This window comes from Notolabrus celidotus, chromosome 3, assembly GCF_009762535.1.
Source record: "Notolabrus celidotus isolate fNotCel1 chromosome 3, fNotCel1.pri, whole genome shotgun sequence".
In the NCBI taxonomy this organism is placed as follows: Eukaryota; Metazoa; Chordata; class Actinopteri; order Labriformes; family Labridae; genus Notolabrus; species Notolabrus celidotus.
In genome coordinates this window covers 18,570,497-18,584,390 of record NC_048274.1, presented here as the reverse complement: position 1 = coordinate 18,584,390, position 13,894 = coordinate 18,570,497, and the positions used below count along the sequence as shown (strand labels likewise).

The following is a 13,894-nucleotide window of genomic DNA, read 5'->3' as shown; positions in this document are numbered from 1 at the left end:
ACAGAGTAATTGACCCTCACATGTAGGTAAAATCACAAGAATCAAAGACAGCAAAGAGAAGTTCCTCTGGACTGAGGTAGGTTAAGGTGTCCAGCCCAACAGATGTTCCTGATGAAGCAAATTAAAACATCTTGTTAACCTCCGTTGCTGCCATGATTGAAAACCAAGGTAGTGCTTATTACAAGGTGCTGAAAATCCAGCACAGATTGCTTTTTGATGTGGTTGATGTTAAGTGCCTCTCTGCTGACTCTCCTCAACTCTCCTGTGGATATATGCTTCTCCTTTCAAGAATCTCAGCGAACAAATCGACCATCAGAAAGAGGACAGTAAGAGGGTGAACAAAAGCTGCTCACATTTTGCAGCAGACAGAAATAAATAAGCCCATGCTCTGAAACTTTATGATGCATTTTGTTACAAAACAAACAGAAGATTCCCGGCCACAGTGGCATTTACAACTGCCTTTATTGCTGTGGTCTTTGCATGCCATATGATGGTCTTAAGTTTGATGATGTTATTCTTTCTGGGCCCTATAACTACATTATATGCTGCCAGATAAGGGCAGATTTGAAAGCATCATAAACTTCGAAAACTAAACCATCTAGTCCCCTTGATCTTAGAACAGCAAACTCTCCTGATATCTTTGAAGGGAAGCTGATGAGCCATCTTTTAAACTTTGCCTTTAACTGGGCTTAACCTTTCTTTGTCATTACTTTTATCTTAATGTCTTTTCTTTATCAAACAAGTTTGGTTGTTTTATTGACTGCTTTTTATTTCTTATTTATCAGCAAAAATAAGGTTATTCCAATGTTTAAATTAAGAGTATGTAAGTTGCCATGTAAACGGGCTAAATATGGAAACATGAACAAGACTTTCTTTCTGTCTGTCTTTCTCTGCAGACGAGTGGAGAGAAGGTGAGTCGGTTGAGTCTGGTAGATCTCGCTGGAAGTGAGAGAGCAGCAAAGACCGGAGCAGCAGGAGAGCGGCTCAAGGAAGGAAGCAACATCAACAAGTATGCGCAAGCAGTTTATGACAGATGCACATTTAACACACACACAATCAAACCCATGATTGGGTGCTTTCCTTATTCAGAAACTTGTTTTTCGTCTTGTCTTTCCTGGAAGTGTTAGCTAATTTACTCTCACCAAGCTGTTTATTTCAAGCCACAGAGCATTTTCTTTGATTCCACAGACTAACTTTTGTCATTTTTACGAAAAGATATAGTACTAAAGCATAGTATGACACCATGTGGGTGCATCTGGAGGGAAAAAAAATCAAAACAAGCATGATATTTTAACACAAATCGTAGAAAGAAACACAAATACACTAAAAGAAAAGGCACGTGGTGATCCCATTATCAAAGCAGATAAATGAAATGAACTGCAAAGTTTACCACTATGTGTTTTTCAGGTCTCTCACTACACTGGGGTTGGTGATCTCAGCACTAGCTGAACAGGGGACAGCAAAGAACAAAAATAAGTTTGTTCCTTACAGAGACTCTGTTCTGACATGGCTGCTAAAGGTATATCAATGCATATTATTGTATATTTTCCTTAATTCAAATCTGTTGCATGTTTTTGATTTTCATTAGACAATACTTTTTCTGTTTCCATCAATTTCTCCCCTTTTCTCTCTCTATTCCTCTTTCTTTCTACCTCCATGTGATACCTAACTCCAGGACTGTCTGGGTGGCAACAGTCGCACAGCAATGGTTGCAACTGTGAGTCCAGCAGCAGACAACTATGAGGAAACACTATCAACGCTTCGCTATGCAGACCGAGCAAAGAGCATTGTTAACCATGCAGTTGTAAATGAAGACCCCAACGCACGCATCATCAGGGAGCTCAGGGAGGAAGTGGAGAAACTACGAGTACAACTGACTCAGGCAGAGGTGAGATGTCCTTTTAGTCTTTGAAACCAGCATTAGGAAATCTCTGCTTTTACTCTACTCTTATCATCGGTTGGTTTTTTTTTCCTCCAGTCTTTGAAGGCTCCGGAGCTGAAAGACCGCTTAGAGGAGTCAGAAAAGTTGATTCAAGAGATGACTATCACCTGGGAGGAGAAGCTGCGTAAAACTGAGGAGGTTGCACAAGTAAGACACAACCCAGTTCCCATTAGTTTTTCATACATTTTATATTATCTTGTATTAAAAGTGTGAACTCTGTACTCATTGTCTGTGTTTGCAGGAGCGTCAGAAGCAGTTAGAGAGCCTGGGTATTTCTCTCCAGTCTTCAGGGATTAAAGTTGGAGATGATAAGAGTTTTCTTGTTAACCTGAATGCAGATCCTGCCCTCAATGAACTGCTAGTGTACTATTTAAAGGTATACACACACACAAACACACAGCATTACTCTAGGTTTAACATGTGTTTTGTATCTAATTGCCTTGTAAACATGACATCTCAACTCAGGTGTGAACATTTTTCAAGCCTACCATTTGGATAACAGTAGACATTATTTTTTAAAATTCTATAACCAACCAGCTGACTAGGGATAGTTTTTTCTGAATGATAGAAAGAATGAGAACCACACCTAAAGCACTAAACAACTTTCAAATACAGATATTCTATTCAGTGTTAAGGATAAATCAAAACAGTCATTAGAGTGTGAAAAAAAAGTTAATGCCAGTTGTAATAGCATCTCTAACCAAGATTTAAGCACATTATCAACAGTTTTAGGGTCCTTCTTTTATTCACATGACTTTGTCACATGTTTCCTGTTTGGTAATATCTTGACATTGAATGTTACAGGAACACACAAAGGTGGGTTCAGCAGACTCTCAGGACATCCAGCTGTGTGGGATGGGTATTCAGGCAGAGCACTGCGTCATCGACATAGCAGCGGATTTTGCCGTCATTCTCACCCCGTACAGGAATGCTCGGTAGGTACCACCAACATCACATCCTTCAAGTGTAGCAGAGTGTAGTCGCTTCGACACCTGCATTTTTAGAGTTAAAGTTTTTCTCTAACCTCCTGAGACATTGAAACATTCATTCATAACCATTTTCCTTGTTGTGTTATAGGAACTGTGTAAATGGTTCCCCGGTTACCGCAGCCCTTCAGCTTCATCACGGGGACAGAATCCTCTGGGGAAACAACCACTTCTTTAGGTAGTTTTATTATTTATTATTTTATTATTCAGATCCACATTATAGGCTTTTGACTTCTAAGGTTTTCAAGAAGTACTTAAGTGTTTAGTACATTTTTTATGGCAGAAAATATTATTAGATATGTCCTATAACAGTTAAATTAACATAACCCATGAAGGATCTAAACTAGGGATGTACACAATTAATTGATTATCGGTTAATTGATTGTTAAGAAATTACTCGAAACACACATTTTTGTTTTCAATTTTCCGTCACGTGGAACAAACATGTGGTCTCATATTACACTCAGATATCAGGGAGGTGTTTTAAGTTTAAAGCATGTTTCGATGTGAATCAGCTGTTAAAGGTGTTGCGCACAGCGGAGACGCTCAGCTGGCGGCTGCCGCTGTGCGCCAGGTCTCCACGTGCACTTTTTAAAGAGGATCAATACGCAACTGCTGCCGAAAACAACATGGACACAAAGGTTAAAAACTTTAAACAGGATATTTCTCCACCTTTAGATACAAAGCCAACAGACTGGTTGGAATCGCTAGTAGCAACATCAGAGCCGTCTGGGCTTTCTGCCCCTGGACTGATCATGACTCGGTTGCGCTCCGGCTGACACCTGATCGAACACACATGTTTAATTTTTCTCAAGAAGAACGAGTAGACAGAAAACTGGACACTGTGAGTCTGAAGAACTTTTCTGTTAGTAGTGTGAGCCTTCATATTATAAGAGCATGTCCACGAAGAATACTTTTATGAGCCTGATCGTTGATAATCAGTGTTAAACATGTTGTACCCTTATTCAATCCCGTCAGTTATATGCATTTTGTTGCTGTAGAAAATACAATTTTGGGGTTAAAACATATTTGGCAATGTGTTTTTGACATACGAATAATAATGTGTTTTTTTGTATTGATTAATCGATAACTGATTGTTAACATTTCCAAAAATGGATCACGGAAAATACTTAAAGTGTACATCCCTACTCTAAACATTTTTTGAATGCTTTTTCTAAATTTGCAGATCTTTTTTATTTGAATACACCCTTCTAACTCGTCTCAAACTAGAACTCGGTTCATTTTTAACAACCCCATTACCAGTCCTGCACTGTTTGCAGGATATAAACATCATCACCCCTGCTCTCTTGCTCATGGTACATTTTCCTGAATACTAGCATCAGCTCACCCAGACCTCTCACAAAGGTTTTACGAGGAGACTAGTAAGAACTGTTTGTGGTAAAGTGGTGCATTCACACGTGCAGCCCACCCTGAAAATTTCTGGAATCTTTGAAGTGTTGAGTGCATCATTGAATACAGCTGATTTCTTTTCTAGTAAAATGGGAATGCTAAGGATACAACAAAGACTCCTCTATTGCGTTTTAGCAGAATGTATTATTTAAATCCAACCATACCAAAAGCTCACAGTCATTCACTAGACATTGTACCTGCAGGATCAACCTGCCTAAACGGCGCAATCGAGGAGCTGAGGACGAAGAGGGAGAGGGTGGGATGATGAAGAACAGTGGCAGCAGTGAGCAACTGGATGCAGATGGTGACACAGCCAGCGAAGTTTCCAGTGAAGTCAGCTTCTCCTATGAGTTTGCCCAAACAGAGGTCATGATGAAGGCCCTCGGTAGTAACGGTAAGCAGTGTTGGGGAAGTAAAGTCTGTCTCCTGCATTAACAGAACATCAGTTGGTTTGATAAGATAAGATAAGATAAGATAGTCCTTTACTTGACTCTTCACTTCTGTGGTTTTTGGTCCTAATAGATCCCATGCAAGCTGTCCTCCAGTCTTTAGAGAGACAGCATGAGGAGGAGAAGCGCTCTGCTCTGGAGCGACAGAGGCAGATGTATGAACAGGAACTCCAGCAGCTCCGCAAGAAACTGAACCCAGATCGTCTGTCCACGGGCAGCTCTGGGACGATGTCTGGCCAGCAAGCTCCAGGACAGCAGTCTCACTACCGCAGCCTGGAGAGACTCAGTATGGGAGGGATGAGCCATTCGACCAGCGCCCAGAGCAGACTCAGGCAGTGGAATGAGGACAGGTGGGAGAGCCTGTGTATGTACCTAAATTAATATTCACCAAATAAAATTCTAAAACTAAATACCTTCTACTCTTCTACATCAGGGAGGCAGTGTTGGTGAGGAGTCTACGGCGACTGAGGGAGCAGATAGTGAGGGCTAACCTCCTGGTGCAGGAAGCCTGTTACATTTCTGAGGAGCTGGAGCGACACACAGAGTACAGAGTCACTCTGCAGATCCCATCAGACAACCTCAACGCAAACCGCAAGGTCTCCCACACAGCAACATCAATAATAACGCACATCTTTTTCATGATTTTGGTTTTAGCACTGACGTTTTCTGAATACACCTTTGTGTCTTTCTTCCTACGTAAAGAGGGATGCAGTGCTCAGTGAGCCAGCAATTCAGGTCCGACGTCGCTGTCGAGGGAAGCAGATCTGGAGCCTGGAGAAAATGGAGAACCGTCTGGTTGACATGAGAGAGCTGTACCAGGAGTGGCAGGACTACAACCACAATAACCAAGAAAACCCTGTGAGTTAGCTTGACAATGTAGCCACATGAATTCTTACAATAATTCTGCCCAGCCTCCTGCTAAACACTAAAGCCTGCATTTCTGTTAAAAAATTGAGTTATCCTGAGTTTAATTCATGCTCTTTTATTTTCTCCTTGACCAGATGATGCGCTCATATTTCCGGCGTGCAGACCCCTTCTTTGACGAACAGGAGAACCACAGTCTGATCGGCGTTGCCAATGTCTTCCTCTCCTGTCTTTTCTATGATGTCAAGCTGCAGTATGCTGTTCCCATCATCAACCAGAAGGGGGAGGTGAGTAGTCACAGTCTAGGTGATAACAGTGTAATTCCTATATCCCTCTCCCAAAGTTAGGATGTCAGTCGCTGGGCTTGGTGTACTACAAGTGTGATTTAAACATTACTGCAGATCTCTCTATCGAGCATTTGTATTTGTGAAGTAGCTAAATATTCACAAACCAACTCCAAATTCTGGGCCAGTAGTTGTGGAGTTTACTGACACGCACTTTGTTGATAATGCTGAGGTAAAGGTGTTTCTCATCTTGTGGTCAGGTGGCCGGGCGTCTACACGTAGAGGTGGTAAGGGTTGGAGGGGGGTTGGAGGACAACATGGCTGGAGGAGATGAATGCGACAACAACCAAGATGGTGAAGTCCAGGACCGCAAACTGGTCTGCATGGTAAGACAGGAAGTTTATGAGGAGTACAATCTCTCCGCTACTTGAACCTGGTTCAAGTCTGAAGTGTTCTCAAAGTTGAAGAAACAAAAAATGTTTGTTTGTTTTCTAACTTTTAGCAAGGTCGCTTGGTGTGCCACAAAGAAATTTTATGTATTCAACTGTTTTGATAACTTTGGCCTGTGTTTTTCTCCACAGATTAAGATCCTACAGGCCACGGGTCTTCCTCAGTACCTGTCCAACTTCGTCTTCTGTCAGTATGCATTCTGGGATCAACCTGAGCCAATCATCGTGGCTCCTGAGGTAGACCCATCATCCTCTTCACCAAGCACCAAGGACCCACACTGCATGGTGGTGTTTGACAGCTGCAAGGTAAAAGATATGGACAACAAGTCAAATTTAATATAAATAAATATTTACATCAAAGATGGAGAGGGATTTGGTTACTTAATAGCATAATGATTGTGAGACTGATGCTGTTCTTGATCTGTAGGAGCTGGCAGTGTCTGTATCAGAGGATTTTATTGAATACCTGACTGAAGGGGCAGTTGCCATCGAGGTATTTGGCCACAGACAGGCTGATGCAGGAAGAAACCCTGCGCTCTGGGACCTCAGCATCATCCAGGCCAAGACACGCACATTAAGAGACAGGTAGACACAAAAGCCAAATATTTTACTAAGTCTAGTTTGCAAGACTAGCTTACCAGTACCTAATTGAAACAATGCACACATATTGCCAAAATGTTTTGATAATGATGTTTGTGTAGGTGGAGTGAGGTAACACGACGCCTGGAGCTGTGGATTCAAATCCTGGAAATAAACGAGAACGGAGACTTTGTCCCTGTGGAAGTGGTTCCTGCTAGAGATGTGCGGACTGGGGGTATCTTTCAGCTTCGACAGGTAGGGATAAGCAATGAACACAACCCTAGTCTGCCAGAAGGTGGAGCTGGCTCCTCAGAAGTCAAGTTCTGTAAAACACACTAAATGTTTTCAAACTAATGCCCTGTCTCTTTAACTCCTATGCCTTTCTCCACCTCCTTCCTCCTTTCCTTTTTCGTCTTCAGGGTCAGTCGAGGCGGATCCAGGTGGATGTGCGTTCAGTTCAGGACTCTGGCACTATGCCTCTGATAGCAGAAATATTGCTTGCCGTGTCAGTGGGGTGTGTCGAGATCAGGAACACGACAGCGAACCAGGAAGTAGATGAGATGGATAGTTATCAGGTAAACCGTGTAGATCCAGCTTCTTCATTGTAGACTTAAACAGTACCTGGAGGGAACCCTAAGCCATAACTGATCAATTCACTGCTTTGTCGTAAAGGAAAGAGACCTGGAACGATTGCGGCGGCAGTGGTTATCTGCTCTCACCAAGAGACAAGAATACTTGGACCAGCACCTGCAGAGCCTGGTCAGCAAAGCAGGTAAAGCACAAAAACAATCCAGAATAAAAATACAAACACAAACAAATGTGAAGGACCGCACAGTGTTTTTGTTATCCTAGAGTTGTCCTCAACTTGTTTTTTTATTGTTGTGGTATACACAGAAAAGACAGAGGATGATGTGGAGAGGGAGGCTCAGCTGTTGGAGTGGCGCTTGACTCTGACGGAGGAGAGAAATGCTGTCATGGTGCCCTCTGCTGGCAGTGGTATTCCTGGAGCACCAGCTGAATGGTAATTCACATGAAAGGATGTGTTTGTCTCCTTTACTTTTCATATTTCCTTGTGATTTTCTCTGCTTTTGTTATATCACCTATACATTTTGATAACGATGTTTATTGCACATTTGTTCTCAGGGTTCCTCTGCCAGGCATGGAGAATCATACTCCCGTCCTCTTCCTGAACCTCAAACGTATGTCAGTTATTCGCAAGATAACATATTTCTTGTTCCCTTTTTTCCCCCTGTAAACTAACTTTTAGTGTTCTGTATTTTATTTTCCTAGCTGATGACCTCAGCTCTCAAGATCAGTTTGAGGTTCCTGAAGCTGGAGGCTGGGACGCCACCCTGAGCGGGGAGGATGAGGATGACTTCTTTGACCTGCAGATCGTCAAACACTACGATGGAGAGGTGACGTAGGACTAGCATGAACTTTTTTTTTTGCTGCCCCATTTAGAGAACCTTTTCATTAACTTACTGGGATTTTTGACCCTGCAGGTGAAAGCAGAGGCATCATGGGACTCCACCGTCCACGAATGTCCACAGCTCAGTCGTGGTGGGGCATGGCCGGAGCAGCGTGTGTACCTGACGATTCGGGTAGTGGTTCAGCTCAGTCATCCTGCAGACATGCAGCTGGTCTTGCGAAAAAGGATCTGTGTCAACGTTAACCCAGGCCGCCAAGGTTTCGCACACAACTTCCTGAGGAGGATGTCCACACGCAGCACCATCCCTGGCTGTGGAGTCACCTTTGAGGTTGTCTCGAACATCCCCGGGGTAAGAACGGAGAAAATATCTGACATTCCTATCAAAAACAGCTCAGCGGGATGGATCATTTAATAGAAATCTTGTTGCTCTGTTATGTTAGGATGCCCCTGGATCTGAGGACAGGGAGATGCTGGCCCGTCTTGCTGCCAGCGCACACAACAGTCAGACCGGTGATGACGAGGCTGCTATTGAGAAATACCTCCGCAGTGTTCTCAGTCTGGAGAACATCCTGACCCTGGATAGACTCAGACAGGTAGACCAAGAAAGAAAAAAAAAGATTAATGATCAGTAAAATATGTGACATTAAAACCTCAGCCTAGAGGATAAATCACAAAATTTCTCCAAGCTTCCTTTGTTTTTCGTCTTTGACCTAGTTCTTTGTGTTTTTTCTTAAATCTTGGAAACATGTTTGTGTTTCAGGAAGTGGCAGTAAAGGAGCAACTGACAAGCAGAGGGAGGGGAAACAGAAGAAGCATAAGTTCTCCTTCAGTCCACAGGGTAAAATACAACTACAACGCATCTATACTGTGCAATTTATCACAACAAACAATCTCTCATGAATTCCCTCACTGTCCTTCCTCAGCTGTCTGGAAGTAGACAAGACCTGTCTACAACCTGCCTGCTGGATGACAAGGTAAAGCAGGTTTTACTCTTCTTATCTACATGTTCATGAACCAAAGTGCACATATTTTTACTATTATAACATATTTCTCGATTTCTTAGCCGTTTTTTCTCTTTCCCTGTTCCTCAGGGTCGATGGGAAAGTCAGCAAGACATCTTTATGCCCTCTCAATTTCAACGCACCCTCCCCCGGCCCGCCTCCTCCCCTTCCACCTACTCCACCTCCCCTTCTCAGTCCCCAACTCCCTTTGGCATGACGCCTCCCCAGAACCAGGAACCTGAGCAAGGTAAACCTCACAACTTCATCCTCTCTTTCACCTTCACTCTCTTCTCCACTCTTCTATAACATCACTTCTCCTTCTAGCACCCACCTCTTACTCCCCCCCACCAGTTCTTACATTCGCTTGTCTTTTTCTTGCAGAACCATTTGATACATTTCTGCTGTTCTCCTATCTCATAATCTTTAATCATGCAACTCTGTCCTTCTTTCCTTGCTTCCCCCTCCTCTTCCATCGTTTGTCCTTGTGTTTGATGTTGTCAGAATACAGTAGTTTACTACACCATCCCACGCGTCATTGTTTGCATTTTTAAATGCTGGGTCTCCACTTTGTTCCCGTCCTTCCCTGCAGAGGGAACGTCTCCGATCATATTGTTTGCTGTCAGTGTTTTCTAAATCCATTTCTGTAACCTGCCTACTTAAACGCCACGTGACCTTCTCTGTCATCTCTCCTCATCTTCATCAGCAAACCTTTTTCAGTGTCTGGTGAATTGATCTGATCTGATCAATCTGTGGTGTGACTTCTCGCTCATTTTAATGTAATGTGCTTTTAGATTAATTCTGTTTGATGAACAGAATTAATGATGTTTTATATTTCTGTTCCACACTCCAGTGATTAGAGTGTTTAGTTATCATGATGTCATAGCTGAAGCAAACATCTGTGTCTCTGTGGTCTTAGGCCAGCTGATATCTTCCACTGTCAGTCTGTCTCTGTGTTGGGGTTTTTTAGGCCATTTTCTGGACTCGCTTTCAACTTCCTGTCTTAATCTTTCGCAACTCCTCTACCTCCCAAACCTGCTCCTCCTTCCTTGCTTCCTTCCTTTCTCCTGCCTCCTCTTTCTTTTTCCTCATCTCCCTCCCCCAGGTCGTTCAGGACTTGCTGCCTCTTATCTTTCAGTTAAAGCACTGGTCCCCCCGATGCCCAAACTGCTAAAGTCACTGTTTCCAGCACGAGACGAGAAGAAGGAGCTGAGACCTTCACCGCACAACCAGCAGGTGAGCAAAGACTGTTGGTGAAGCCCCTTGATCACTCTTTTAAGTACTTAAACTGTGTGTACGGTAAGTAAGGAGGGATTCAGTCAGCCAAGCTCAAGGATTAAAGAAGTGTTTCACATTGACTGTATTTAAAGATGGACAACGCACACAGTTTCACATCACACCTCTCCTTCTAACCAAAACACTGATCTAACAGCAAAGATCCATCAGGTGGGTTCAGCCTAAACAGAAGACTCTTGTGTTGATTTGAAGCAGACACTTTCAGTTATGGAAAGTTCAGTGACTCTTGTTTGTCACATTTGCTCTTAACACCCTTCTTTTTAGTATCAATTTACAAATCCAATCCAATCCAAACTAAACTTTGACAAATGAACGCCTAAACAAAACTAACTATTTTATTTGATGTTTATTTTAATTCTGTAGTTTTACTCAAGTCCCATCTATTAACAAGGTTGGAGGCACACCTTAGTAGCACTACTGAAGCCAGCCAGTGGGGGGAGCTCCTGATGTTTTGTTCATGTCATCCATCTTCTACACAGTTAATGTTGTTGGAACTAAAAGCAAACCAAGTGAACTCAGATTCATGAATGGTCTTGTTTCCTTGTCCTCACCATGTCTGTGATCCCTCACCAGCATGTCCCTCGCATCATGACATCAGGAGGAGAGGACAACAAAGGCAAGACTGAAACGGTGAGATTTGAGCCCCTGTCCACCTTTCCTTTTCAGTTGTCATACATTGGATTTAACCAAAATGGCTTTCCACTTTGTCACACCCATGAAACTCTTGAATATTGTGAAACCACCTCAATTTTTTTAATCTTAAAGGAAGGTTTCACGTTTAAGGTGTGCAACATCAGCCCAAACTCCACTTTGAAGTTACTCCCAGCATATAACTTTCTAAAGCCTGCTTTATACTTCTGTGTTGACTCTACACTGCAGCTATGGCGTAGTGGCCAACCCAGGTGTGAGCATTACACACTTTGCCTTTTGAGTGTTAGCGTCGCTCTGCAACAATCTATCGTAATGCCAGTTAGCAGTGTAATTTTTATGCTCATCATATCGCCAGTTTCTGGTCTCGCCACATTCTCAGATTTTTTGTGCACAGGTGAGCAAGGGGAATGAATCCAATGGTAATATGTTGGAGTTGGAGCTGATAAATGTTGAGCAGCAGTTTATCACACTGCAGTTAATGCAAAGACAAAAAGAAAGGAGAAAATGGAGATTGAATGTACTGCTGTTGAATCAGTTCAGGCAGAGGTGCTGGAAAAGATGTAAATGCAGGGGATACAATGCTACCCAGCGGACCAATCACAGGGCTCGAAGAGTGCATTGTCAAGAAAGACGTATTGCACATGTAAGAAGAGAAGGATGAACTGGATTGGGGAAATATTGCACTTAAGTCCGTTTTGGTGATGTAATTATTATTGGGTATAGAGTCTGACCACTGCAGGAAGATAAGAAGCTATATTTACGGCAATGCAGCCCATCATATTAAATTACTGAGTTGATGACATGTCAAGTCTACAAAGTTAAGCACAGATTGCCCTGATGACATCATAATTGCATCTCTGGTGGTTTTTCAGCTTCCCTGAAGCATAAATGCGCGGACTAGAACTCAACATGATGAGGGAACATATTGTTGTTGGCACAGTGCCCTATTTAAGTGCTAGTGTCATTGTTTTTGTCAATCTGGTCCCAGTTGATTGTCCAATGCAGTTTGTGGTAAGATAAATGTACCAGCCGGTTGTATGTTATATCTTTTATTTTCATTAATCTTTTTTTATCCAGCAGAAACTCAGTGAGATCAATAATCTATTTTTAAGAGTGTCCTGGCTGAGGCAGACAACAGCACAGTCAACAGGGTTTACAGCAAACAATGAGCAGCTGATCATCAAACATAATACACAGTACAAGGCTATGATGAGTAAAATTACATTAAAGGGAGACTTTGTGATGAAATGGTCCAACACAGTTTATTCCTGGTGCACATTAACCCATCAGAATTGAGTTTAGTCAAAAGGTTATTTTTCCACTTTACAGCCCTTCTTTGATCAGAGGGTGACTGTGTCAGAAAGTTGATTATTATTGCTGATTATTCTTTTGTTGTTTTGCCTTGTCTGCATGCCCTGGCCTGTTCGTCTGTTCCCATGGCAACTGTTGGTTTCCTGTAGACCGCTCTTCTACGGCCCCCGACCAAAGACAGACGGTCCGAGTTCCCAGAAGTCCCTCCTCTTCCTGTGCATGACCCGCATGACATCACCCCCCTCAGCCCCCTCAGCCAGTCATCAAGCGGCTACTTCTCCAGTAGTGTTTCTACGGTCACCCTGTCTGACGTCCTCCAACCCTCGTCCTCTTCTTCTTCCCTCCTTTCTACTGAGACTACGTTACCGACAAATCCCCAGCAGCAGGGTGCTGACAGGAACGATGTTGTGACCTCTTCTTCTCAGTTTGGTGCCAAGGTGGCAGCCATCACTTCACCTGCGTCTAACAGCTCTGCCAACCACAACAACGTCACTGCGGAAAACAGCTTCTCTGAACACAAGCTGGTCAACTCAGGAGGAGGAGATGGAGGAGATGGAGGTGAAGGCTTTGAGAGGCTGGAAATCTTTGTGGACGATGAAGAGCGCAGCCAAGAAAGCACACTACCTGATTGGCTGACGGACGGGGCGTATGTTACAGTAGGAAGCAATAAAGCCGGGACGGTGCGCTATGTGGGAGTGACACAGTTTGCTGATGGAGTGTGGGTGGGGGTGGAGCTGGACACTCCTGTAGGTAGGTACACAGTTGTCGAGTCAGTTCGCCTGTATCACATACACTATATGAAACACCACCGTCATTCCATCCCATTTTGGCTTGAATAGCACAGAATCAGGCAAGAGTGATCTCAGAACACACAGAAGAAGAGATCTAAACTGAACTCTTTTGTTAAGATGTTGACAGACACCCAACAGGAGTTCATTATTCTTTATTTTGAAACAGTTGCAAGAAAAAAAAATGGTTTTAAAAGGCAGAAACCTCAAACAGAACCAGATTCATGTTGAACAGTCATCTGTAACTGTGATTGGCTCAGGAGATACAGGAAGAGGATAGAGATGGATAGAGAGAAACAAACAGGGCATCATCTGCAACAGATAAAACAGATTCAATACACTGATAACATTTACATTACTAATTCTAATAAGGATATGGGGGGACTGATAACGTTAATTACAGCAGTTGGAGTCAATCAGCTCACAAAAATGATTTTACAGTAATAGTTGTATCAGTT

The 13,894-nt window shown here is 43.0% G+C and overlaps 1 protein-coding gene across 3 annotated transcripts in view; it reads left to right on the top strand.

Moving 5' to 3' along the window:
- The window catches only part of kif13ba (kinesin family member 13Ba), a 55,959-nt gene that overhangs the window by 35,431 nt on the left and 6,634 nt on the right, over window positions 1-13,894 (top strand). For 2 of the 3 annotated variants that reach the window (XM_034680189.1, XM_034680188.1), the window contains exons 10-38: window positions 897-1,009; window positions 1,408-1,519; window positions 1,676-1,888; window positions 1,979-2,089; window positions 2,184-2,318; window positions 2,747-2,877; window positions 3,020-3,106; window positions 4,542-4,732; window positions 4,861-5,137; window positions 5,221-5,383; window positions 5,490-5,645; window positions 5,789-5,938; window positions 6,196-6,321; window positions 6,517-6,690; window positions 6,812-6,969; window positions 7,086-7,218; window positions 7,383-7,538; window positions 7,636-7,735; window positions 7,858-7,984; window positions 8,107-8,162; window positions 8,254-8,378; window positions 8,466-8,741; window positions 8,833-8,985; window positions 9,153-9,230; window positions 9,316-9,366; window positions 9,484-9,640; window positions 10,496-10,626; window positions 11,260-11,316; window positions 12,798-13,398. In XM_034680189.1, coding sequence (XP_034536080.1) covers window positions 897-1,009; window positions 1,408-1,519; window positions 1,676-1,888; window positions 1,979-2,089; window positions 2,184-2,318; window positions 2,747-2,877; window positions 3,020-3,106; window positions 4,542-4,732; window positions 4,861-5,137; window positions 5,221-5,383; window positions 5,490-5,645; window positions 5,789-5,938; window positions 6,196-6,321; window positions 6,517-6,690; window positions 6,812-6,969; window positions 7,086-7,218; window positions 7,383-7,538; window positions 7,636-7,735; window positions 7,858-7,984; window positions 8,107-8,162; window positions 8,254-8,378; window positions 8,466-8,741; window positions 8,833-8,985; window positions 9,153-9,230; window positions 9,316-9,366; window positions 9,484-9,640; window positions 10,496-10,626; window positions 11,260-11,316; window positions 12,798-13,398 — 4,498 coding nt within the window. The remainder of the gene's footprint in view (window positions 1-896; window positions 1,010-1,407; window positions 1,520-1,675; window positions 1,889-1,978; window positions 2,090-2,183; window positions 2,319-2,746; window positions 2,878-3,019; window positions 3,107-4,541; window positions 4,733-4,860; window positions 5,138-5,220; window positions 5,384-5,489; window positions 5,646-5,788; window positions 5,939-6,195; window positions 6,322-6,516; window positions 6,691-6,811; window positions 6,970-7,085; window positions 7,219-7,382; window positions 7,539-7,635; window positions 7,736-7,857; window positions 7,985-8,106; window positions 8,163-8,253; window positions 8,379-8,465; window positions 8,742-8,832; window positions 8,986-9,152; window positions 9,231-9,315; window positions 9,367-9,483; window positions 9,641-10,495; window positions 10,627-11,259; window positions 11,317-12,797; window positions 13,399-13,894) is intronic. The other variant, XM_034680190.1, reaches the window with a different exon arrangement.